At 46.6% G+C, this 24,388-nt stretch overlaps 2 protein-coding genes across 3 annotated transcripts in view; one reads left to right on the top strand and one right to left on the bottom strand.

Moving 5' to 3' along the window:
* ttc28 (tetratricopeptide repeat domain 28) overlaps window positions 1–24,388 on the top strand; it is a 304,979-nt gene that overhangs the window by 205,281 nt on the left and 75,310 nt on the right. For both annotated transcript variants that reach the window (XM_080765021.1, XM_080765022.1), the window contains 2 exons: window positions 23,506–23,765; window positions 23,902–24,149. In XM_080765021.1, the coding sequence (XP_080621147.1) occupies window positions 23,506–23,765; window positions 23,902–24,149 (508 nt within the window). The remainder of the gene's footprint in view (window positions 1–23,505; window positions 23,766–23,901; window positions 24,150–24,388) is intronic.
* Window positions 15,432–16,442, bottom strand: LOC308317773 (solute carrier family 35 member E1-like; the record flags this gene model as incomplete). The annotated part of the gene is made up of 1 exon (XM_080767052.1): window positions 15,432–16,442. One exon carries the CDS (start codon window positions 16,440–16,442, stop codon window positions 15,432–15,434), a length of 1,011 nt encoding a protein of 336 aa, XP_080623178.1.

Raw genomic sequence — 24,388 nt, 5'->3', positions numbered from 1 at the left:
CCCCTCTCCCCCCCCCCCCTCTCCCTCTCCCCCCCTCTCTCCCTCTCCCTCCCCCACCCCTCTATCTCTCTCTCCCTCTCCCTCCCCCACCTCTCTCTCTCTCTCTCTCTCTCTCTCTCTCTCTCTCTCTCTCTCTCCCCCGTTATGTTTCTGCCCCCCCCTTCTATGACTATCTGTCTCTCATTTGCTCTACTTACCCCCCCCCCCCCCCCCCTTCTCTGTATGCTATTGTTGACGGAGCAGAGACAGATGTGTGTGTGTGTGTTGTGTGTTGTGTGTGCGTGTGTGTGCGTGCGGCTGGTGTACTATACTGGCGGAGGAGGTGTTTTCTCTACAGTCCCGGCTGGGGTCCCGGGCCTTAATTGGCGTGGCTGAAGGGCCGTAACGAAAACCAATCATATATACACTGGCCCTCGGGCGGCTGCTCTGCCGGGGGCCAGAGATACAATCAGGGTCCCCCGCTAGCAACCGTTTACCCTCTCCTGTCAATCAGGGCGTCCTGGGGCACGTGGCTCGCAGCTGAGCTGCCACTTGTACCCCAGTTCCCCGAACGCTGCAGCTGTAGGAAAACGCAGACTTAGGACCGGCGGTTATGCCCCTCCTCCCCTCCCCCCCAGCTCCGCCCCCACCCTGCGACCTGGCGCTCTTCTTGATGGCTCATCTGCGGCGGTCTTCTGTCCGCCCTGACGACGCTGCTTTTGTGTTTTGCTCCATAAATGAAAGACATGAGCGGAGCCGCCAGGGAATTCTGGGCCTCAAGGAAAGTAATTAGGCCATTTCTGTTTTTGATCCTTACTCATCCCTGAACAACAATAGCCCCCGCACACCCCCCCGCACACACACCTCCCCCCGGTTCCTATCCAGATGCAGACCCCCGGGGGCGGTGATGTGTGCCGTGCATGTGTCTGTCTGTAGTACGTGCGCATGTGCGTGCGCGTATGTGACTGTAGTGTAGGACATGGGGAAGGAATGTTCCTGGGATTTTTCATGATGGGCGCCATCATCCGGCACTGAGGGAGCTTAACAGCCTCATGGTGCCTCGCTTTGGTCTTAAATCTCCGTCACAGGAAGGGGCTCTGTGTGTGCGTGCACGCGCGTGTGTGCATGCATGTGTGCGTGCACGCCTTTTGTGCATGTGTTTCTGGCCATGTAATGTGTGTAATGTCTTTGGCTGATAATACGGCCCAGTTCAGACATCCTCTCTGGGCCTTTATCAGTGCTGCAGCAGGGCTGTCTGTCTGCTGCTACCAGTGAGGAGCCCTGCAGCAGGGCTGTCTGTCTGCTGTTACCAGTGAGGAGCCCTGCAGCAGGGCTGTCTGTCTGCTGCTACCAGGGAGGAGCCCTGCAGCAGGGCTGTCTGTCTGCTGTTACCAGTGAGGAGCCCTGCAGCAGGGCTGTCTGTCTGCTGCAACCAGTGAGGAGCCCTGCAGCAGGGCTGTCTGTCTGCTGCTACCAGGGAGGAGCCCTGCAGCAGGGCTGTCTGTCTGCTGCTACCAGTGAGGAGCCCTGCAGCAGGGCTGTCTGTCTGCTGCTACCAGGGAGGAGCCCTGCAGCAGGGCTGTCTGTCTGCTGCTACCAGTGAGGAGCCCTGCAGCAGGGCTGTCTGTCTGCTGCTACCAGTGAGGAGCCCTGCAGGGCTGTCTGTCTGCTGTTACCAGGGAGGAGCCCTGCAGCAGGGCTGTCTGTCTGCTGCAACCAGGGAGGAGCCCTGCAGCAGGGCTGTCTGTCTGCTGCAACCAGTGAGGAGCCCTGCAGGGCTGTGTCTGCTGCTACCAGTGAGGAGCCCTGCAGCAGGGCTGTGTCTGCTGCTACCAGTGAGGAGCCCTGCAGAAGGGCTGTCTGTCTGCTGTTACCAGTGAGGAGCCCTGCAGCAGCGCTGTCTGTCTGCTGCTACCAGTGAGGAGCCCTGCAGCAGGGCTGTCTGAGTTAAAAATGTTTGCTCTGAAAGAATATATATTCATTCTTGCATCACATTTTCACGGTTTTTCAAAAATAGCAGACCTACAAGCTTGTATAGCATTAGCGCGGCACTCGGTGCCGTGCCATGAGCTTGTAGATATGCTATTTTTCAATAGCTAAAGTATAATGCTTAAAACACCAAAAGGGGTTCCCGCCGAAAATGGGTTAAATACAATTTTGAGGTATTTGTATACTTGACTTGAGTATTTACGATTTCCAATATACTTTTACCTCTACTCCGCTATACATCTCGGATCCAGATATTATACTTTTACTCTGCTACATTTATTCAGCCCTATACATTTTGGCCATTTGAAAATAGCCAATCTACAGGCTCACATGAGTCATTCTGCATAATGAGTACTTTGACTTTTGTACTTTAAGTATATTTTGATACCAATACTTTTGTACTTTTACTTAACTAAACTTGGAATTTAGGACTTTTGTGGAGCTGGTGGAGGATGAAGGGACCGACCTCTTTGTCGCTGTCGGACCAGAAACCTTCTATATCTCCCACATTTACCTTTTACATTTGTTTCATTAATTAATACTATTTTATTTTGTATTTATCGTATGACAGTGTCACACGAAAGTAGTAAAAATAGACGATCTACGGTATCAGCCGAACTACTGTTGTGAGCTCGTAGATCAGCTATTTTTGAAAGATTTTGAATATTGTTGAAAATATAGGGATAGGGGGATACCATAAAGTTCCATTGGAACACAGGTTCTTGTTTTAGTTTTTTCTCTCCCATTTCCTGAACGTATTTGGACATACGTGGTTCCCTTTCCGTCCCCACACGGCGACATTGTGCTCAACCAGTGGAGAAGTGGAGCTGACGCGTTGCTCCTCAGCCCTGCTCAGGCCTCAGCAGGCTGACTCCCCTTCAGCAGCCTTGTAATTAAAAGGGAATGAAAGCCCAGAGGGAGACGGGGGATTTAAATGGCTTGTGTGTGTATGCCCTGCTTGCTGGAGGCAGAGAGGCATAGCCCTGACTATAGCGTACGTCAGTTTCTGTCTCCCAACTCAGCTGCATGTTATTGAGGATTTGTTCAACCAACCAACACCTCCTCTGAATGTGTGATGACTAGTCAGCGCTGACTCATCGATTCACCTATAGGTGAGAGATGAGGGCTTTAGTGTCTCTGTAAAGACTGCTGTGCATTGTCAAAATGTAAGCTTTGTTGCTACGGACAAAGCAAAAACTATTGATTGGACCATTATATGAATGGATAAGTGGTTAATATCAGTGTGTGCTATATCAGGGGTTCTCAACGTTTTTGGCTGGGGACCCCCGCCCCGCCCCCCCCTCCCTGCACCAATACAAACTGACAAAATACAGAATATATAAATGAATACTGAAACCAGATATAATCATTAAGGAAAGTTTATGCATGCACCACGTACTATGTAAACTCTTAATTTCCATTTTCCAGCCATTCAGTTGCAAAAAAAACATTATTTATTTTAATCATTTGGGGACCTACCAAAATAATTTGGCAACCCCCCCGAGGGGTCGCTATATTACTTTAACTAGTTTTCCTGGGTACCCCTGGACCCCCCAAGGACCCTACTTTGAGAACCAATGGACTAGATGCTATATAGAGCTGACTCATCAATGCACCTGAGAGACGAGGCGTTTTGCTTCTCTGCAAAGGCTGCTGTGTTATTGTCGATCTGTAAGCTTCGTTGCTAGTTTGAGAACTATTGATTTGACCCCTGTACTCCTTAATATTGATGTTTTATATAATGCTGTGATGTAGGACTCACAATGTATTATATGGGTGCACTCATTGTAAGTCACTCTGGATCATATCATCGGCTAAGCAAGTGCCTAAAAATTTGTGTAAATGTGAAATGATTCTCTTGGAAGGGGCAAATTAAATCTAACACTCTGATTAGTCAGTGTGGCCTTTGGCAACCATCCTCGACTGAAATCTAAATGTATAGATGAAAACTATTCTCGTTAATTCAATCTCAAGAAAGATATGTTTTTAAGCACATCATCCATGTTAGTTACGTAGTTAAAGATTCTTCCTTAGTCATCAAATGTAGCTTGGATTTGTTATTTCTAGTATTCAAATGAACCTCTTGTAGTTGTACTACTGCAAGATTGCAACATACAGTATGGTATTGACACATTCTTCCTTCCATCTCTGTTTTTTGAGAGACTGGACATGGTCCGTCCGTCCATCTGTCCTTCGTCCGTACATACATTTTTCTGTCTGTCTGTAGCTTTGCTGTAGCTTTGACCGTGCAGCACAGGAACAGAAGATGGGGGTCTGTGTTGAGGCCTTTTACGCTCTACTTTGTGTAACTGGGCCATGATACCGTATCAAGGAAGGAGGTTTGACCATACACAGTGATTGCCCTCTTCTGGTGAAGGAGCAGAGGGAGAGAGTGTTGACTGTCCCACTCACTCATTTATTTCCTCATAGAAGCACGCAGTAACAGGCAGAGCAGCGGTAACCTGAGATTCACCCCCTTCGACCTTCTGGCTGCTACCTCGCTGATTGAAGTGGGACCGGGGCTGAATCCGAGGAGACCGGCGGTCCCTGTGCTGTTCCACTGCTCCACATCCACACTCCACACAGCCTTTACACCGGGCCTGTGATGCATGTGCTGCTGGATAAAGTGCTTTTTTAGATATACTGTACCACGGGAGCAGGAAGAGAGTAGAAAGAGACAGGGACAGATGAGAGCGAGATAGAAGGACGTTGTTCTTGACACAAACATGAAATGCCATTTATAATGAATGGCCAGTTTTACGTCATCGTCCCAACACATAAACACAAACATTGCATAAACACAAACATTGAAGATGTTTGCGAGGTGAGGACGCAAATTCTAATTGGCCGGAATGAGATGATATGAGCGCCCCTCACTTCACACGGGTGTGTGTGTGTGTGTGTGTGTGTGTTTTTATTTTCTTCCAGTAAACCAACGGGTTGTTATGGCTCACGCTCACAGCGCTCGGCAGGGCGCCATTTGTCTCCTGTGACTTCAGTTACACTCCGCCCGCTATTTCACATCACCGCCGCCGCAGAGAGACGCTAAAATAAAACAAACCAATCGGAGGGCAGCCGTGCATGGCTCTATTTCAAACGAAATCAGATTTGGTCTAAACCCATTAGCTATAAGTTGGTTGTGTGTAGCAGACGGATTTGGGAGAGCCGCATGAAAGCCAGTGTCACCCATGTCACCGAGAGCTGCTGGCTAGTTTGCAGTAGTGGAAAGTAACTAAGTACATTTACTTTAGCACTGTACTTAAGTACAATTTTGAGGTTTGAGGTTCCAATACTTTTACTTCTACCCAACTACATCTCAGAGGCAAATATTGTACTTTTACCCCAATACATGTATTTGAAAACTTTAGGTACTTTGATTATTATTACAAAACATACATTAAACACTTCAGCCATATATACAGTACATTTGAAAATAGCTGATCTACAAGCTCACAATGTGTCGCATAGCGACGCATTGTGAGCTTGTAGATCAGCTATTTTCAAAAATATTTTGGATACATTTGAAATAGTGAGTGCTTTCTACTTTCGGTACTTTAAGTACATTTTGATGCCAATACTTTTACTCAAGTACATTTTGAATTCCGGTCTTTTACTTAACGTAACAGAGTAGTTCAACATCGCAGTGCTGATGCTTTTACTCAAGTAAAACAGTTGAGTACCGGTATGTTTTCCACCACTGTGTAAAGCTCCTCCAGGCTCTGGTCAGCTACTATCGATCTGACCGCTCAGTTGTTGATTGATTGATTGATTGATTGATATTATATACCGGTAGTAGGCCTACAATACTACACATGTATAGCAAGGAGGGGGGCATTTATGGTGATAGGCTTGGATTTGATTTTGCAGGAGCCAGTTCCACACTGCAGCCACCTGTGAGTGCTCTTTCAGAGCGGTTTTGAAGGACAGTAAGGAATCTAATAATGATCCACACTTCTTTTTGACTGTTGGTAGGGCATTCCACATTTTGGTGGCATATAGCAGTAGAACAAATCTAACCCCTTGTTTGGGCCGAATCTGGGTTGAATGTGATTTGAGGAGCTCCCACTGGTGTTTTTGAGCCCTCCTATATTCAGCTATTAGTGTAGTTTTCTGTCCTACACAAACATTAAATTCCCATTGACAATGAATGGAGACTTTTACACCATAGTGTCTGAGCAAATAGGCAGAGTGTCTCTTTTACGTTTTTCTCTTCTCTTCTCTTCTCTTCTCTTCTCTTCTCTTCTCTTCTCTTCTCTTCTCTTCTCTTCTCTTCTCTTCTCCTCTATCTCACTACTGTATGTGTCGGGGGGGGGGGGGGTGATGGGGGGGGCTGGACTCTGCAGCACTAGCATGTCAGGGCTGATTTGTCCGTCTCTGCGGGCTGACAGGGAGCGCCTCCCATCCCCTGTGCTTCCAAATCGCCCTTGAATAACCCTCCAGTCCCGTTGTCCTTGGATTGACTTGCTTCCTGGTTTCTGGCGGATGCTTTTGGATGCACAAGCGGGGGCTTTTTATTCCTCACTATATTTAGCTCCCTGCCCCCAGACACGGCATGCAGCCATAACCGCCTAACAGCTAATTAGCTTTTAATGGATGGATGTGGTAAATGACGTCGTATCATCGACTGGTGTGTCGGCCTTTCACCTAACCTCAGAGCCGTGCTGGTATTTAGAGTGCCTTATACTCTGTCGTTTCACCTGGCTGGCGATACGAGGAGCTCTGCTTCTTCTGCCGTGTCTTTCTAGTGCCCAGGATGGAGCATAGATAGGAGTGAATGGCTGCACACAGCCCAGACAAAACACACAGGTATCAATGTTATTCTTGCTGGTCCCCCATCGCATTTCAAAGATGAACCCCTTTCATGCTATTTTGGTCATGTCAGCATAGGAAACAATTGTCACATTAATAAAAGCAAAAACAGCAGATCTACAATGTGATGTGACACGGTGTGATATTGTACATCGGCTATTTCCGATATTTGATATAAGTTACAGCGGGAGTTAGCCACGGCTGCGTAACGCATTATGTGCCTCTGCTTTATCTCCAGCCCAAAGGCTTGTAAAGTGGTGAACCTTGATGTTTACTTCGAAAACCCCACTGAGATGACTTTTCAAATCCCATTCCAACTGTGACTTCCACAAAAGTTCTCCCTCGAGTTGACTCCGTGCACCAGCAGGCGCCACACGCCGCTCTCCGCGGACGTTTGACTGCTCTGCAGGAATAAACAGCAGCGTTGGTGACTCTGTAAGGCTTTCCGAGGCCTTTATTCCCTTGATTTTGGGAGCACATTAACATTCAATGGCGGTCTCAGCGCTGCGCCGCCGTCAGTGCATGTGTGCCCCTTGCTGAAATGAACCTCAACCCCTGTTCGTTCACGCAGACTTTTTATTTCACGCGGGCATTATCAGTAAGCAGGAGGCTGCTGTTTGCATTCGAACAATGCTGCACTTCCTCTCATGGGGGGGATGGAGATGGAGGTAGGGAGGGAAAAAGGTGGAGCCTCAGTGCCGTGCCATGCACCTCCTCTCTCTCTCTCTCTCTCTCTCTCTCTCTCTTTCGTCCTCACTCAACACTGGGCTGGTTCCTATAAACCTCCTCTGTGTTTTGTCTAGTGAGAGAGAGGGAGCTTGAAATATCACTACACGCACGCACACATGCACGCACATACACACATACACACATACACACACACACCGGGCACAGTCAGATTTTCCAAAAACACCATCGGAGACTGTCAGGGCCAATTCTGTACTACCACTCTCACGTTTCTTCCTTCCCCGCGGCCCGTTAGCCCAGCGACACACACACACACACACACACACACACACACACACACACACATGCTCGCAGACTATGCAGGGCTCCGGCCGGGACACATTTGGTATGTTTGTGTATTACTCCGGTGTTTGTCTGTCCAACAGTATGTGAGAGTGGATGCATGCCTGGTCCCTGGTGTAACCACAAATGATCCACCATTTCCCTAGCTGGCACCTCGGCACAGGCTAACCCGCAGCTCCGAGAAAATACAATAAAATAAATGTATTACCAGCCAAGGCACACCACAGACTTTAGGAAACTTCTGCTCTCTTGTGTCAATGCCTGCGGCTTATGTGACACTACATTATGTGTGTGCATGCTTCTGCATAAGTACCGCGTACTGTATATACACTGTGTGTGTGTGTGTGTGTGTGTGTGTGTGTGTGTGTGTGTGTGTGTGTATTTATATAGAGCCTTTATCCAAGGCGCTTTACATAGATTGTGCATTTCATCCACACACACATTCATACACCGATGCCGGAGGAAACCATGCAAGGCCAAACAAACCTGCTCATCGGCAGCAATTGGGGGTTCAGAGTCTTGCTCAAGGACACTTCGACACTATAACTCAGACGGAGCCCGGGATCGAACTGGGACGGGCAACTCCCCACCCCTGTGTGTGTGTGTGTGTGTGTGTGTGTGTGTGTGTGTGGCGTGATTGTGCATTTTTGAAGAGCAGAGAGCATGACAGGCGGCGGCGGCGCTGTCACGAGTGGCCTGCCCCGTAGCCTGACCTTCCTCCATCAATCAGTCCTCTGTGAGAGTGTCCTGTGTGGAGGCTAAAGGAATTACCAAGCTATACCAATCCTCCCGTTTATCTGCCGACCCGGAGGAGGTCACCATGAGTGGTGGAAAAAGTAGGCCACTAAAAATATTGTACTCGAGTAAAAAGTATCAATACTGTAATGTAGGAAAAACTCTGTTAGGCCTCACTCACACCGTTCGATCTAGCATACAACATTGATGCATGCTTTGATACAACATTTTGGACTGTTGTCAGTCAAGGTATGAGTGAGGCCTTATAAGTAAAAGTACCTAATTAAAAATGTAATTGAGTAAATGGACCAAAGTATCGGCATCAAAATGCACTTAAAGTAGCAAAAGTAGAAAGTAGTCATTGTGCGGAATATCCCGTTTCAAGTTTTCAAATGCATATACAAATATTTTGAAAATAGCCGGTCTACAAGCTCACAATTTGTCGCATCGCTACACATTGTGAGCTCGTGTAGACTGGCTATTTTCAAATGGCCGAAATGTATATGGGGCTGAAGTGTTTTGTAATAATAATCAAAGTAGCTACTGTAGTAACTAAAGTTTTCTAATTAATGTAGTGGAGTAAAAGTACAACATTTGCCTCTGGGATGTGGTGGAGTATAGAAGTAAAAGTATTGGAAATTACTCAAGTAAAGTACAAATATCTCAAAATTGTTAAGTAAATGTACTTCCCACCACTGCGTTTATCTGGCGCCGGAGGTCACATACGGCAGTGACGAAACAAGCGGCTTCGCTATCTGATCCCATAAGACCGGGTCAGAATTTAGGCTTATCAGCCAATTTACTTATCAGCTGTGTGTTTCTATTAAAACCCATTTTGGGCGGGAACCCCTTTTGGTGTTAGCATCATGTCATGCTTTAGCTATTGAACGATAGCAGATCTACAAGCTCATAGGTCATAGATCTTATAGGTCTGCTATTTTTGACAAATCGAAGAACGACTGACATAGAAACATAGCTTTTTCAGAACACTGTCGGGATGTAGAAGACATTTTTAGAATCTGATCTCAGGTCATAATGGGTTAAAAGATTTGTGACCGTACCAATCGCCTGCGGGACAGAAAATGACGTCTTCTTTATGACTGGTCTGTCAGAATTATGTGCAATCCAGTAAAGTACATTAGGCCTATAGCGGGGTGATGCCCAACCTTATTTCATTATTGTACTCCATGATATTCAACCATACATCTCAAATGACATTTTATTACCTTATTTATTTTTCCTCTACAAAAGTTTGGTTGATTGATACCAACCATTATTGGTAGAGCAGTGTGTGTGTGTGTGTGTGTGTGTGTGTGTGTGTGTGTGTGTGTGTGTGTGTGTGTGTGTGTGTGTGTGTGTGTGTGTGTGTGTGTGTGTGTGTGTGTGTGTGTGTGTGTGTGTGTGTGTGTGTGTGTGTGTGTGTGTGTGTGTGTGCGTGCGTCTGAGTATTTCCAATTTTCGATACTTTAAGCTCTATACACATTTCGGCCAAAGTAAAAAAGTAATATGAAAATAGCAGATCTACAAGCTCACAATGCGTGTGTGTGACTGTGTGTACGTGTGTGTGTGTGTGTGTGTGTGCACTCGCGCCCATGTGACAAAGACCAGTGAGCCACAGCTGTGTATATGTACGGTACGATCGCATGGCGGAGCAGCACAGCTCTCAGAGAGTCACAAAAGTCATTTGTGCGTGTACGCGTGCGTGTGTGCGTGCATGTGTGCGTGTGTGTGTGTGTGTACGCGTGCGTGCGTGCATGCGCCCGTGTTGTCAGAGTCATTTGGCTGATCTAATGGAGGCTCCCAGAGGATCCATATCTATGTGCAAACATCCAGTGAGACGAGATGGAGGTAATGAATGGAGTGAACACACATGAAACCCAGTGCATTATTACCCCCCACCTGCCCACAGAACCCACCCTTCCTGATCCTCCTGATCTTTTACACATGACTTCAACCATTTTCTTTGTTGAGGGGCGCCAGCTCCCCCTTATTATGCACAGCTTTGGGTGCGTGTGTGCATGAGCATGGACTGTGCTCAGTTGATTGGCTGAGCACGGAATGTGATGTATATGAAGATGTATGATCATAAGAGCGCCCCTCACTTCACACGATTGTGATGTGTGTTATCTGCCTATAGGGACTACGGATGTAAATTAACATCCTTGCTCATCTACGGCATGTTTATAAAAAGAATCACACCCATGTGAAGTTGTGAACTGAGTGGTGCAACTCCCCTCTCCCCCCTCCTCTCCCCCCCTCCTCTCATCTCTCCCTCTCTCCCCCCTCTCTCTCTCTCTCTCTCATTAGCAGGCAACAGTGCACTAATACTATCTCTCTCTCTCTGTTTCTGGCAACAGCGCCCCTACTGGTACTCATTATACTGGCTCATTAACCACCACACATAGGTGAACCACACATAGGTGTACACGGACATTGCTGGTTGTAGGAGTGGTTGCACCACTCAAAAATATATTTCTCTCTAAACAAACATTAAAAGTCCATGATGTAATTTCAGAAAGTCATATATTGAAGGGGCAAGCGCCCCTCAACAAAAACAGTCCTCTATCCACTGACTGCCTCCCCTCCTTCAGCCCTCCATCCAGGGCAGGGCAGACCCTAACCCCCCCTGGCTGTTCTCCCTGGCAGCTCCACTCCTGTTGCTGCTGCATGGAAGCAGCTCGTTAAGAGAAACACTGGTGCATGGTCCTTCTCACCTTCCTTTTAATTAGACGGGTGGTGTGTGTATTTGTGTGTGTGTGTGTGTGTGTGTGCGTGTGCATGTGCGTGTGCGTGTGTGCACGCAGTCTTTTGCTTTCCTTTCATGTGGTAGGTGGTTTGTAGGTTTTTTTTACTCTGTTCTTGTGTGTGTGTGTGTGTGTGTGTGTGATGTGTGCATGTGGCACCTGTGTTTACATGGAACTCACATGATACAGTACATCTATTTGTTGTCGTTCAATTCTGTTTAGTTGAAAATGAAAATCAGCAACAAGCTCAATATCTGTATCGGCCGATTTTACCCTGCATATTATCGGATATTGGCCAACATTTAAATATCCTGCATCTCTAATTAGAGCTTACGTATATGTGGTACAGTATGCACCCTATAACCACCATGGTTAATTCTTATCGAGCGGTGCCAAACCGCTCCAATGAGTGACCGAGTGTATATGTCTGTATGTCTGAGTATAGGAGGCCTCAACAGCTGCATTACCGCTGGTGAGTGGTGACATTTTGAAGTGGCTGAGCAGCCTATAGGGACAATCACTCTGAGACACTGTAACTGTAACTGCGGCGGTGTTGTTTCGAAGTGAATAGCAAGCCTGTTTCTCTTGACGTTCAAAGACAGTAAATAATACAGTATATATTCATTGCCTTCGGCTATATACTCAGGACATGAAGTTCTACCTCCCCCGCGTCATTTTGATACATAATGCATATACACTGTCACAGCGGCATTGTCACAAATCCTACATTACTATTATGTGTGCTCCACACAGCTGTGCAGAGGGTATAGGTGCATTCACTATATGATATACTGTATCGTCTCTGTCGGGTGGAAACCTCATATGTCCAAAACTGTTAAAAACAGTGCCAATACGGCGTCACGTTGCGGCGTTCAGAGTGTGCAGCCAATATGGCATCACGTTCAGAGTATGAGTTTTATGCCGTTCAAACTATGGGTTTTATGGAGGCAGCCAATGATGAAAAAGTATCCACTACGGTCGCTAGTAGAGGTAGGTGAAAATGTTGTCCAGATGCTTTTCAAACAGCTGGCGAAAAGTAAACAGAAAATGGAGACTGGACCTTTCTGCCTGAGAGCAATGATATTGTAGTGTAAGAAATGGACGACTGACATCGTTGACCATTCTTGCCATTTGGTTGCTGTGGTAACCACATAATTCTATATCATCCCATAGACCACAGAGGGTTTCCTGGGTGCGGCCATTACTGAGGTGTACCATTAAGCACAGCAGCACTGATTAGCTACACCTGGCCTACGGAGCACCTGCTCCATGGATTACACCTCAGTAATGGCCGCGCCCAGGGCACCCCTTTGTGAATCAGTCTATAGCACCCTATACCTATATCATCGATTTGTTGACATTGAAACGTAATTAGGTAATACAGTGCAACGGGTTCTAAAGAAAGTTGGATAAGGTATGCAGGTATGTGTGCATGGCTCCGCATTCATGCAAGCGCTCTGCCTCTGCTAACGGTGTTAATACCTGCGTTGACCCGGTGAGGTGGAGAGTTGTTGTTCCCAGCCCTGTGCTAATGGAATCAAGCACATGTAGCATCTATCTCCACCTTTCTCTGTCACATAATCCCATTATAACGGCACTCTGCTGCAGTGTACCGTCTGGCCTGTGGCCTCTCACAGACAGGACACTGCTGCCGGGCCCGGGGGCAAGCCCCACAGGCCGCCTATAACGTCTCATACCACCTTAAACAGGAGTAGGCCTGTCACCTCCTAAGGCCCCCTACACACTGTAGGAGTTTTAAAGTTGTCGGGCAAAGTTGTCATCAGATCATTATGTATTTCACACTACAGGAGTCTTTTATTTTTATTTTATCGGCTGTCATTATATCTTTGTGCGTTTCACACTAAACGATTGATCTCCGACTAGGGATCACACTCTGCAAGATTCACCAAGATGCAATCCAGACCCGATACATATACTGTACTGTATAGGCTACTATTTGTTTTTTATTCCAATTCATTTTGACGCCTCACGTACGTGTAGGATCCCATTCAGGATCCTGTGATACCGACACAGAACTTCTCTCTCTCTCTCTCTCTCTCTCTCTCTGCAAGCACACACACACACACACACACACACACACACACACACACACACACACACACACACACACACACACACACACACACAGAGTGCACATGGTCCAAATGTTTGCGCTGCAGCATAGATTCCAATGCTGTTTTATCAACATTATTCAAGTGAGATCCGTTGGTTTTATAGACTATTTTCAGCAATATAAATTACCCATGGAATAAAGGTTATATCATCAATCGACAGACAGACAGACAGACAGACAGACAGACAGACAGACAGACAGACAGACAGACAGACAAACAAACTTGCTGTGAGCACAGCTGTCCTGTGCTCTCATTGGCTGTAAATACGGGCCGTCTCAAACCTGCTTAGATATTCATAAACGCTCGGGAAAACACCTCGCCGATCAAAGCCCAATCTTGCATCAAGCGCCAAAAAAATAGCATAATCGGATCAAATATGGTGCAGTGTGTGTAGGGGGCGGGGCCATAACATCTCCTGCCACCTGAACAGGAGGAGGCCTGTCGCCATCAGGATATTTTACTTGATGATTAATTGCCACTCAAATAATTGTGATTACATTGTGTTTTTTGGCATTGACCATTGGAACATAATACACACACATGAGAATTACATTTCCAAAGAATCACAGGGCAGATTATGGCCCATGACTTAAATATAAGAAAACTGACACTTAAGAACTGAAGAACTCAAAATGTTTTTCAAATTGTGGAAATAGACGATTATTTCATTAGTTCAAACGCGTCGCACCGCATTGTGAGCTTGTAGATTTTATATAGTTTTGAAGAAAGAATTCTCACCAGGGAAACTATTATAATTGTAACTATTGAACCCTCTACTCCACTATACATCTCAGAAGCAAATCTATATATTGTACTTTCACTCTACTACAATTATTTGAAAACTTTAGATTTGGATTATTATTACAAAACATACGGCCCTATATACATTTCAGCCATTTGAAAATAGCCGATCTACAAGCTTGCAATGCGTAGGCAGCAATGTGACACATTGCAACTTTGTAGATCTGCTATTTTCAAAAGATTTGTATACAATTGAAAACATGTGAAATGGGACATTATACACAATGACTACTTTCTAATTCTTCAATACCTTTGCACTCAAGTACATTCTGAATACCAGACTATTACTTGTAAGTTGTAATAGAGTATGTCGACTACATTGCAGTATTGATATTTTTATTTAAGTTTAAAAATCACACTCGTGTGAAGTGAGGGGCGCTCTTATCATCATACATCATCACACAATCATACTGTACATCACATTCCGCGCTCAGCCAATCAAATCATTGCTATGGGGTACACACATTGCTCAGCCAATCAAATCATCGCTATGGTGTACACACAGACACACAAAGCATAGGCATGGGAGGGGCTAGCGCCCCTCAAATATATATGCTTTATTTTAAATTGTGAAAACATTAACATTGAAGACAAACGTGAGGACGCAAATTGTGATTGGCCGGCGTGATTGGGTGGGAGATGTGCAATTGGTTGAGAATGAGATGATGTATGATGATAAGAGCACCCCTCACTTCACACGGGTGTGATTATTTCCATAAAAGGGGGACCTGATAATTAAAATGTGTAGGACAAAAAAATCACACCCGTGTGAAGTGAGGGGCGCTAATATATTAAAGTCTAAGTCATGTTGATTAGGCGATGTTATGGTGATATAAAACAAACGGTGCAAACACAAACATTAAACGCCATTAACAATAAAGAGACAATATGATGTAAATGACACATTATGGCGTGAATTTTCCCGTCATTGTCAATTGTCAAGCTGATTTGCTCACACTATGACGTAAAATTCTCCATTTATTGTCAATGGGAGTTTGTGTAGGACGGAAATCTGCACTATAGCTGAATATATAGGAGGGGTTAGCGCATGATTTGATTGGCCGAGCAATGTGTGTAGCCTATAGCGATGATTTGATTGGCTGAGAGTACCTCACTCCTCATACAGCATAACTGTGCGCCATGTAGTTTTTGCTCTGGGCTGGACCATGATCTTCAGGGACCAAGACCTTGACCACTGGCCTTATGGATGTCACCCCGGGCAGGGTGGTCCGAGGACATCTGCATGGTCCTGCCTGGTGGAGGGGAGCAGCTTCTTCTGGTTGGCGTCATGCATGGCCTTGAGGTAGAGAAACACCCCCGCCACGGCCATCGTCACGCCCAGGAGGTTGACGTACGTGACGGGGTTCCTCAGACACAGCAGAGAGACGCCGATGACCACGAGCCCCTTGGTGGCGCAGGCCACGCCGTAGCTCAGAGGACTGACCAGGTCCAGCACCACCATGGCGACCACCATCTCCGCCAGCTTACAGAGACACGAGGCCAGCAGCAGCAGGAGGACAGCGTTGGTGCCTCCTTGGCCCGAGATGCCCCACAGCAGGTCTCCTCCTTGCTCCAGGAAGCTGGGCAGGTCCACCAGGAGCCAGGTGGGAACCATGAAGAGGGCAGCGTTGCGTAGCAGGACGTCGACCAGCCTCAGGGGATGGATCCCCGTGTCTCTCAGCACCTTCTTGGAGAAGATGTTCTGAAGGGCCGTGGTGAGCGTGGTGGCCAGGGCGCACACCAGTCCGCTCAGGTCGAAGGACAGCTCGGACACGGAGGCCAGCAGCACTCCTCCGACGATGGGGACGAGGGACGCGTACACGGCAGTCGCCTGCTTCTCCTTCACGACGATCCTCGATATCAGCACAACCCATATCGGCATCGTGGCTCTGACGGTGTGTGCGTATGAGACCGTCACCTTCCATATGGTGAAGTGGGTCAACAAGGCTATGGAGTACTCCCCGAAAGCCAGCGGGAGGATGTTCCGGTAGTGGTATCCGCGGGGCAGGTCCGCCTTTGGGATCCCCCACGCCCGCAGCAGCGGTGGAAGAAATGCGATGGCGAAGAACATGTTGGACACGGACATGGTGACGGGGTGCGGAAACCCATTCAGGATCATTTTGTTGAGGATGTTTCCCCCAGAGCTTAAGGCATACCAACCCATGCACAGGAGAAATATGCGGAGCCATTGTCTGACTGGATGAAATTCCACCGTGGTCATCTTCCAGGTGGCTGTCGGAAGGTTCCCGGTTCGATCCTTGATGGCTGCGGGTCCTTTAGTTTAGCAAGACACTGAATCCCCCTTGCAGCAGGCCTGTACCCTTCTTGGTTCCTCCAATCCAGACTGTTGTTTTGGATGTGTGTGTCATTGGGGGGGAAGTGAATTACATTTGCCATTCACCATTTATATTGTCCCTTCGTTATGACATCAAAGAGATGAGTCGGTAAGGGTTAGTGATAGGTCACTGTTCATGATGACATCACAGTAGTCATGCGTACCTTCATGGTGACGCTTCGTCGCCCACAACCCGTTCACCAGAGTTATGTATTCATAACACAACTGTTCACCAGAGGTATGTAATCATCATCAGGTTAGTTCACCAGAGTTAAAGCTGTAGGACATTCCTTCCATTAATATATTGTTTGCAAATGTATTAATTGGGGGAGTTCTGGTCTGGTTTTGGTGAATATGAAGTAGTTCTGGTGGGGTCTGGGGGACCACTCATTAAAAATAAATTAATCCGCATTCCTCACTTTTTGATTCCCCTGCTTTGTGTCATTGTGTTTACCCCATAGTGATGATGTGAGGACGGCAATTGTGATTGGCCCGGAATGTGATGTGTTATGATAAGAGCGCCCCTCACTTCACACGAGTGTGATTTCTAAAGCATAGACTGAAGAGTTTTATTTAGATTCTCTCAACGGAACAGCTCTGCAGGATAGGAATCACAGTATTGTAACATTTCAAATAAGTCTCTTCTTATTCAAAGCTACCAGTATTTATTTATTTATTTATTTTCCCATAAAAAGGCGTCCTGATATAAAAAAATAACACTCGCGTGATGTGAGGGGCCCTCTTATCATCATACATCATCATACATCACATTCCGTGCTCAGCCAATCAAATTATTGCTATGGGGTACACAGACACACAAAGCGGGGCATAGGAGGGGCCAGCACCCCGTCTCCACCACTGCCTATTCTGGTCCACACAGGCATCAGGCCACTGTTGAGAGGCATCGCGCGGTGGCTGGCCGACACTACCCACAATGCCTCACTGTCCACACACAGGCATGCAGGCCAATGAATTTTGAGAAGCATAGCGTAGCGTGGTGGCAGACACTCCTCACAGGCCCTATTCCAACCAATGATGAGAAGCATAGCGTAGCACGGTGGCAGACACTCCCACAATGCCTCAGTGACAGGCCCTATTCCAACCGTTTACGTTCCCATGGTAACCACTCTCATGCCATAAGTGCTGCCAGTCCGCGACGATGATGATAGCCTCGGCGGTCGCGACTGTGTGTGTATCAGTGTGCTTGGGGAAAGAGTCAAATGCAGAGTATATCTCAAAAGGCACTGGTTGAAAGTAACATTTACTTAATGTCTGTACATAAGTACAATTTTGAGGTATCTGTATGCACTTCCCTTGGGTATTTCCAACATCCAATACTTTTGCTTCTACTCCCCAACATCTCGGATTCCAAATATTGTACGTTTACTCCACTACATTTATTTGAAAACGTTATTTACTAGTTACTTTGTAGATCTTTTTTTATCATTATTTCAAAACATGCATACCCACTTCAGCACTATATGCCCTATATTTTGCTCTTGGTTACTTGAAGTATGTCAATACTTAAGGATGTCAATACTTTTACTCAAGTAAATGTTGAATTCCGGACTTCAACATTGCAGTATTGATACTTTTACTTAAGTAAAAACAAACAAACAAGAATACTTTTTCCACCACTGCAAAAAAAGGCATACATTCTACACAGCTCCAAATAAAGCCACTATGGCCTGACCACATAACTGGACACAGCAGCAGCAGCAAAGTAGTGGGCAGCGCTGGGCCGTCCCATGCAGGCACAGACATAAAAAACACACACCAGGCCCAGGGGCTCGGCAGAGTTGCACAGAACTCACACAAACAGAACCCAGGCCAGGCACATCGCGAGCAGCGCCGCTGCGGGACATAAGGGGCTAATTATGCTAAGTACAATACATTACCTCTAGCATGCACTACGAAAACAGACGTTTCCCTAATGTGCTGTGGAATATAAACATGCTTAGTAGAGAGGGCTGACAGTGGAATCTTAAACCACCGTCCTTGTGTCAGAGAGACTGAAATGCTGGAATAGCGTTCTGGTTGAGCCAAGCATCGCTGATTAACATGTCATCTAGGGCCCTACATAATATCCTGGCCTTTTTCTTCTCCTCCGCTCTGCTCTCATAGATCTCCTCTCCTCTTCCAGGCAGAACTAGTTTACCTTTCATTAAGGGAGGGGAGTCTCTGTGCAAAATGTGTTTGCTGATAAGAACCAGAGGTTTATCAACAGTTTATAAAGAACGACTTTGGGATTAATCAAATCAGCACACATCCGGAGAAGGGCCGGTCTCTGTAAACACAATCAGATCGTATACTCTGCAGAAATAATGTGAGAGGGAGGGAGGGAGGGAGGGAGTGGGGGGGGAGAGGAATAGATAGATGGGAAGAAGTGGAGTAAAATTAGAATAAAGACATGTTGGCCTGAAATTATACATGTATTTCATGGCAATTATCGGCCGTGTGGTGCTCTGTGATTAATATACAAATACAAATATTGTACTTTTACTCCACTACATTTATTTTTCTTTGAGACAAAAAAGGGGACTCCTGCACATCAAAAAAAACCTGTGGGAGGTGCAAGTCTAGTTAGTAGGCATAGACTTCAACAAGAGAAATAAACCTTCAAAGGAAGGGACTGCACACTCCAGGGAACAAAGATGGACAACTTACTGCATCATCAACTTATTTATTAGCACGACACGTTTGGCCGTGAGCTTCGTCAGGTGCTATGCTGCAGTATGCATAGCACCTGTCTGTGAGTTGTCCGTCTGTATTCCCTGTGTGCAGTCCCTTCCTTGGAAGGTTTATTTCTCTTTTTGAAATGTATTTATATTTTGTCACTATAGTTTCTTTGTATTTTGATTGTTATTACAAAACTAGGCTATTGCATTTTAGATTTGAAGTTTTATATTTGTGATTGGCAAAATAATTCAGTGTTTTTAATGGCACCTGTCTTTTAAAAAATTAAAACCTGTGATCATGCTGAATAAACATAAACATTAAAAAAACAAAACAACAACATTATAATCACTTCAGCTCTATATACATTTCATTTGAAAATAGCCAATCTACAAGCCCACAATATGTTGCAATGCGAGGCATTGTGAGCTTGTAGCTCTATTTTCAAAAAATATATATTTTTAAGACATTTGAAAACCCATTCTGCATAATGAGTATTATCACACTCATCTGGGCCTCCTCGTTATCACACTCATCTGGGCCTCCTCCTCGTTATCACACTAATCTGGGCCTCCTCGTTATCACACTAATCTGGGCCTCCTCGTTATCACACTCATCTGGGCCTCCTCGTTATCACACTCATCTGGGCCTCCTCCTCGTTATCACACTAATCTGGGCCTCCTCGTTATCACACTCATCTGGGCCTCCTCGTTATCACACTCATCTGGGCCTCCTCGTTATCACACTCATCTGGGCCTCCTCCTCGTTATCACACTCATCTGGGCCTCCTCCTCGTTATCACACTCATCTGGGCCTCCTCCTCGTTATCACACTCATCTGGGCCTCCTCCTCGTTATCACACTCATCTGGGCCTCCTCGTTATCACACTCATCTGGGCCTCCTCCTCGTTATCACACTCATCTGGGCCTCCTCCTCGTTATCACACTCATCTGGGCCTCCTCCTCGTTATCACACTCATCTGGGCCTCCTCCTCGTTATCACACTCATCTGGGCCTCCTCGTTATCACACTCATCTGGGCCTCCTCGTTATCACACTCATCTGGGCCTCCTCCTCGTTATCACACTCATCTGGGCCGCCGCACTATAGCGGAGCACTGATCACAAGCGTAGCTCATCTCGACTGGAAAATAATTGCTCCCCCCCTCCTCCCCCCCCCCCCCTCTCTCACTCTCTCTCTGTCTCAGCCCACTATAACCACCCCCCCCCCCCCTCCTCCCCCACCCGCCTCCCCTCACTCACTTTTAAGACAGACAAGAGATGAGGAATCTTCTCTGTTTTTGAGCAGACAGAAAAAAAAAAGTGGAAGTTGGGAGTCAGAGAGATGGGGAGCGCGGAGCTTCAAAAGGCACATGTAATTGAGCAGCCCCAGATAGGCTATCTGTGGAACATGAAACAGCAACAGTTGTGACGGAGGGTAATTGCCTCCCCGGGCCCGTATAATGCCTTGTCGAGTCTTTAAACTTGAGCAAACTGCTGGAAGTCCTTATGTCGGGCAGGTAATTGGTTCCAGGCATCGGCAGCCATGTGAAATGAAAGAAAGATAGGGGAGGAAGGAAGGCATATATGACTGTGTGTATGTGTGCTCTGAGAAAAAGAACGTATGAAGGATTGGGAGAAAAGAGAGTGTCTGCTTGTATAAGTGTCTTTGTGAGTGCTCAGTGTTATTGATTTTTTCCCCCTTGTTTCTGCTTTACAGCATCCCTTGTTTTTCATTTATTCATAGGCCTCGCCGTGCTGCTGTGTTTTCATCACGCGCTACTCTGGAAAAGTGAAAATATATCTATTTCTCCCTGAGGGTGCATCTCCCTCAAATTATTTCTCGCTGTATTTCAGCCGTAATGGATGTATAATTCAACTGCATGTGGGCCCGCTCAATGCATGGTGATCACGCTCAGCTTCTGAGGCATAAATAATAATGTGTAGCAGCTGTCTGTGAACATGCTAGCCGCTTTGTGAGTCGGATTTACACTAGCGAACCGTGACAGCTCGACACTGCACACGAACGAAGGTGCACGACACGTGTTTAGTGATGTTAAATGGCTCCAGTCGGGCTGTTTTGTTCCAAATTAAAACTTCTCTCTCCCCCTCATCCTCACAACATTTATTATAAAGTGCAGTTAGTGTAGGTCATCCGTTACAAGAGTTTAAGTTTGACTTTCAAGCCATCTTGTTAGCTCTAAACGCCCGCGTGCTGACCTGGGGTTGGGGGGGGGGGGGGGGGGTGTCCGCTCTGGCCTTCATCGCCAGGGTGACTGTCCTCTCCGCTGGCCTGCGTCCAAGGCCCCCCCCTGCACCCCACCCACCTCCCCAGCCAGTGGTGGAAAGTAACTAAGTGCATTTACTTAAGTACTGTACTTAAGGGTTAGGGTTAGTTTTACTCCACTTACTCCAGGTATTTGTACTCCACTTGAGTGTTTCCAATACTTTTACTTCTACTGCAATACATTTCAGAGGCAAATATTGTACTTTTACTCCTCTGCAATTATTTGAAAACTTCTATTTACTAGTTACTTTGTAGATTTAGATTATTATTACAAAACATACAGTAGCCTATACATTAACCACTTAAGCCCAATATGCATTTCGGCCATTAGACAGTATAGTCGATCATCATCATCAAGCTTGTAGATCTGATCTTTTCAAAAGATTTTTTTTTATACATTTGAAAACTTCAAATGGGACATTCTGCACAATGAGTGCTTTTACGTTTGGTACTTTAAGTACATTTTGATACCAATGCTTTTGTACTTTCACTTTCAAGTACAATCTGGATTTTTACTTGCAACAGAGTATTTCTAATTTTCTACATCGCTGATACTCTTACTTAAGAGCTGCTCGCACCCACCCACCTCCAGGGTGACTGTCCTCTCAGCTGGCTTGCGTCCAGCCCCCCCCCCCCCCCCCCCCCCACACACACACACCTATCCCCGCCTGGAGGACGCAGAGCACAGGGGGGGGGGACCACGAGGAAGGAGATGCTTTATTAGCGTGGCCCTCTGCGTGATTAATGGAACATCTGTCTACGCGCAGACAGCTGCCCCCAATTCCCAGCTGTTTACCCTCTGTATAAACAGCTAATAAGCCCTACGGTGAATGCGTCACTTTGGAGGTCACGTCTGTGCTTTTTCAAAGCTTCAGTTAGCTAGCTGCTACGTGATGTAGACGTTAGAGACCGCCGTGTTGCACTTTCACTCTGTGCACCGTGTGTGTGCTCTGCTCTCTCTCTCTCTCTCTCTCTCTCTCTGTAGTTTTATTTTCACAGGTGGACAGTGTGGACGGTGAGAAAATGTTGCAGGGAGAGAGAGATAAGAATGCAGGAAAGAAAAATATGTTCTCCTCGCTGTTGCTTTGGGTTGAGAGACTCGAGGTCTGTCTTTTCAGGCATAATCTAGATGGGGGAGAATCAGCTCTAGTGTGAAGCTATAATCCACCCCCAGTCCCAGTACAACCCCCCCCCCCCCCCCCACACACACACACATATACACACACACACATATACACACACACACTCGATTAGCCACGGCTTTGTTCCGTCTGTGGTGGCGCGGCATGAAGCGCGATTGCAGAGGGCAAACTGTCGCCACGGGGCCGATAAGCATTCTGGGTTTACCCCCTTTCTGTCTCCTGATTGGACGATTTGTTGTTTGGTCTCTGAGAAATTTCGGCTCCAGAGAGATTTGTTGCTTTTGATCTTATCCTCCGATACATTTTCATTTGACGTGTTTGATGCAGTAAAGGAACGTCGAAATGTGTCTGGCGAATCCGTGATACATAAGCCAGTGGTTCCCAAACTTTTTAGCCCGTGACCCAAAAGAGAAATTACAGTAGATGTTTGCCCAGGACCCAAACTAGTGAAAATAGCCTATATACAAACTCACAACACATCGCTTTGCGCCACGCTGTGAGCTTGTAGATCTTGTTTTTCGAATTAATGGAATTTCTCAGATGAAATTACAAAAAAACAAACAACATAGCATTTGTTTTAATTCATGATTTGTCTTCCTTTCTTGGGAATCTTTTTTGAAAATGTTTTGAAATAATAATATTTAAAAACAAAATGTAAGTAAAGGGTCCCATCAAAATGTGTCCGCGACCCACAAATGGGTCCCGACCTACCAACTGTTTGGGAAACAGTGGCACATAAGCAACAAAGTTTACGTTTACTCTTCTGATTCCTTCCCGTATACCCATATAGCTTGCTGCTTTTCTAAACGCTCGTTCTCTCTCTGTCTACCCCTCTCTGTCCACACAGGCGGCCTCCATGGCGCTGAGCAGCCTGGGGCACGTGTACACGGCCATCGGGGACTACCCCAACGCCCTCGCCAGCCACAAGCAGTGCGTGCTGCTCGCCAAGCAGTCCAAGGACCAGCTGTCGGAGGCACGGGAGCTGGGCAACATGGGCGCTGTCTACATCGCCATGGGGGACTTTGAGAACGCCGTCCAGTGCCACGAGCAGCACATGGGCATCGCCAAGGCACTGGAGAACAAGCGCGAGGAGGCCCGCGCCTACAGGTACAATTCTATATACGTCGTGTTTCGAACGGATAAGAACTAGAGTGAAGTAGAAGCCAAACTAAAAACAAGTTTTACTCTTACGTATACCTGTACATGTAACAATAAAAGTACAACCTTGAACCCCTTTGAACAGCAACCTGGGCAGCGCCTACCACTACCACCGCAACTTCGACAAGGCCATGTCGTACCACACGCACGTGCTGGAGCTGGCCCAGGAGCTGGAGGAGCAGTCCATCGAGATGAGGGCGTACGCCGGGCTGGGCCACGCCGCCCGCTGCATGCAGGACCTGGAGAGGGCCAAGCAGTACCACGAGCAGCAGCTCAACATCGCAGAGGGCCTCAAGGACAGGGCCGCGGAGGGACGGGCCTCCTCCAACCTAGGTACGTACGGACGTATCGCCGTGATATATATCGCTGCGATATATATATCGTATGATCCTCCCAATATCGTGATATTGATTACTTAGTACTAGTAGTAGCAGGCTACGCTTTGTAGTGGGCAGTTGTGGACAAGTTGCAAAGTTGCAGTCAGTGTTTCACTGTTTGGAGGAGGCAAGATTCATGTATTTATTGGCCAGACACAAAAAAATATTTTAAGATTTTTTTTTTTATGGTTATTT

The sequence above is a fragment of the Protomyctophum bolini genome (genome assembly GCF_963924005.1).
Source record: "Protomyctophum bolini genome assembly, chromosome: 6".
In the NCBI taxonomy this organism is placed as follows: domain Eukaryota; kingdom Metazoa; phylum Chordata; class Actinopteri; order Myctophiformes; family Myctophidae; genus Protomyctophum; species Protomyctophum bolini.
Note: the sequence above shows the minus strand (reverse complement) of the source record. Positions and strands in the feature narration are given on the sequence as shown.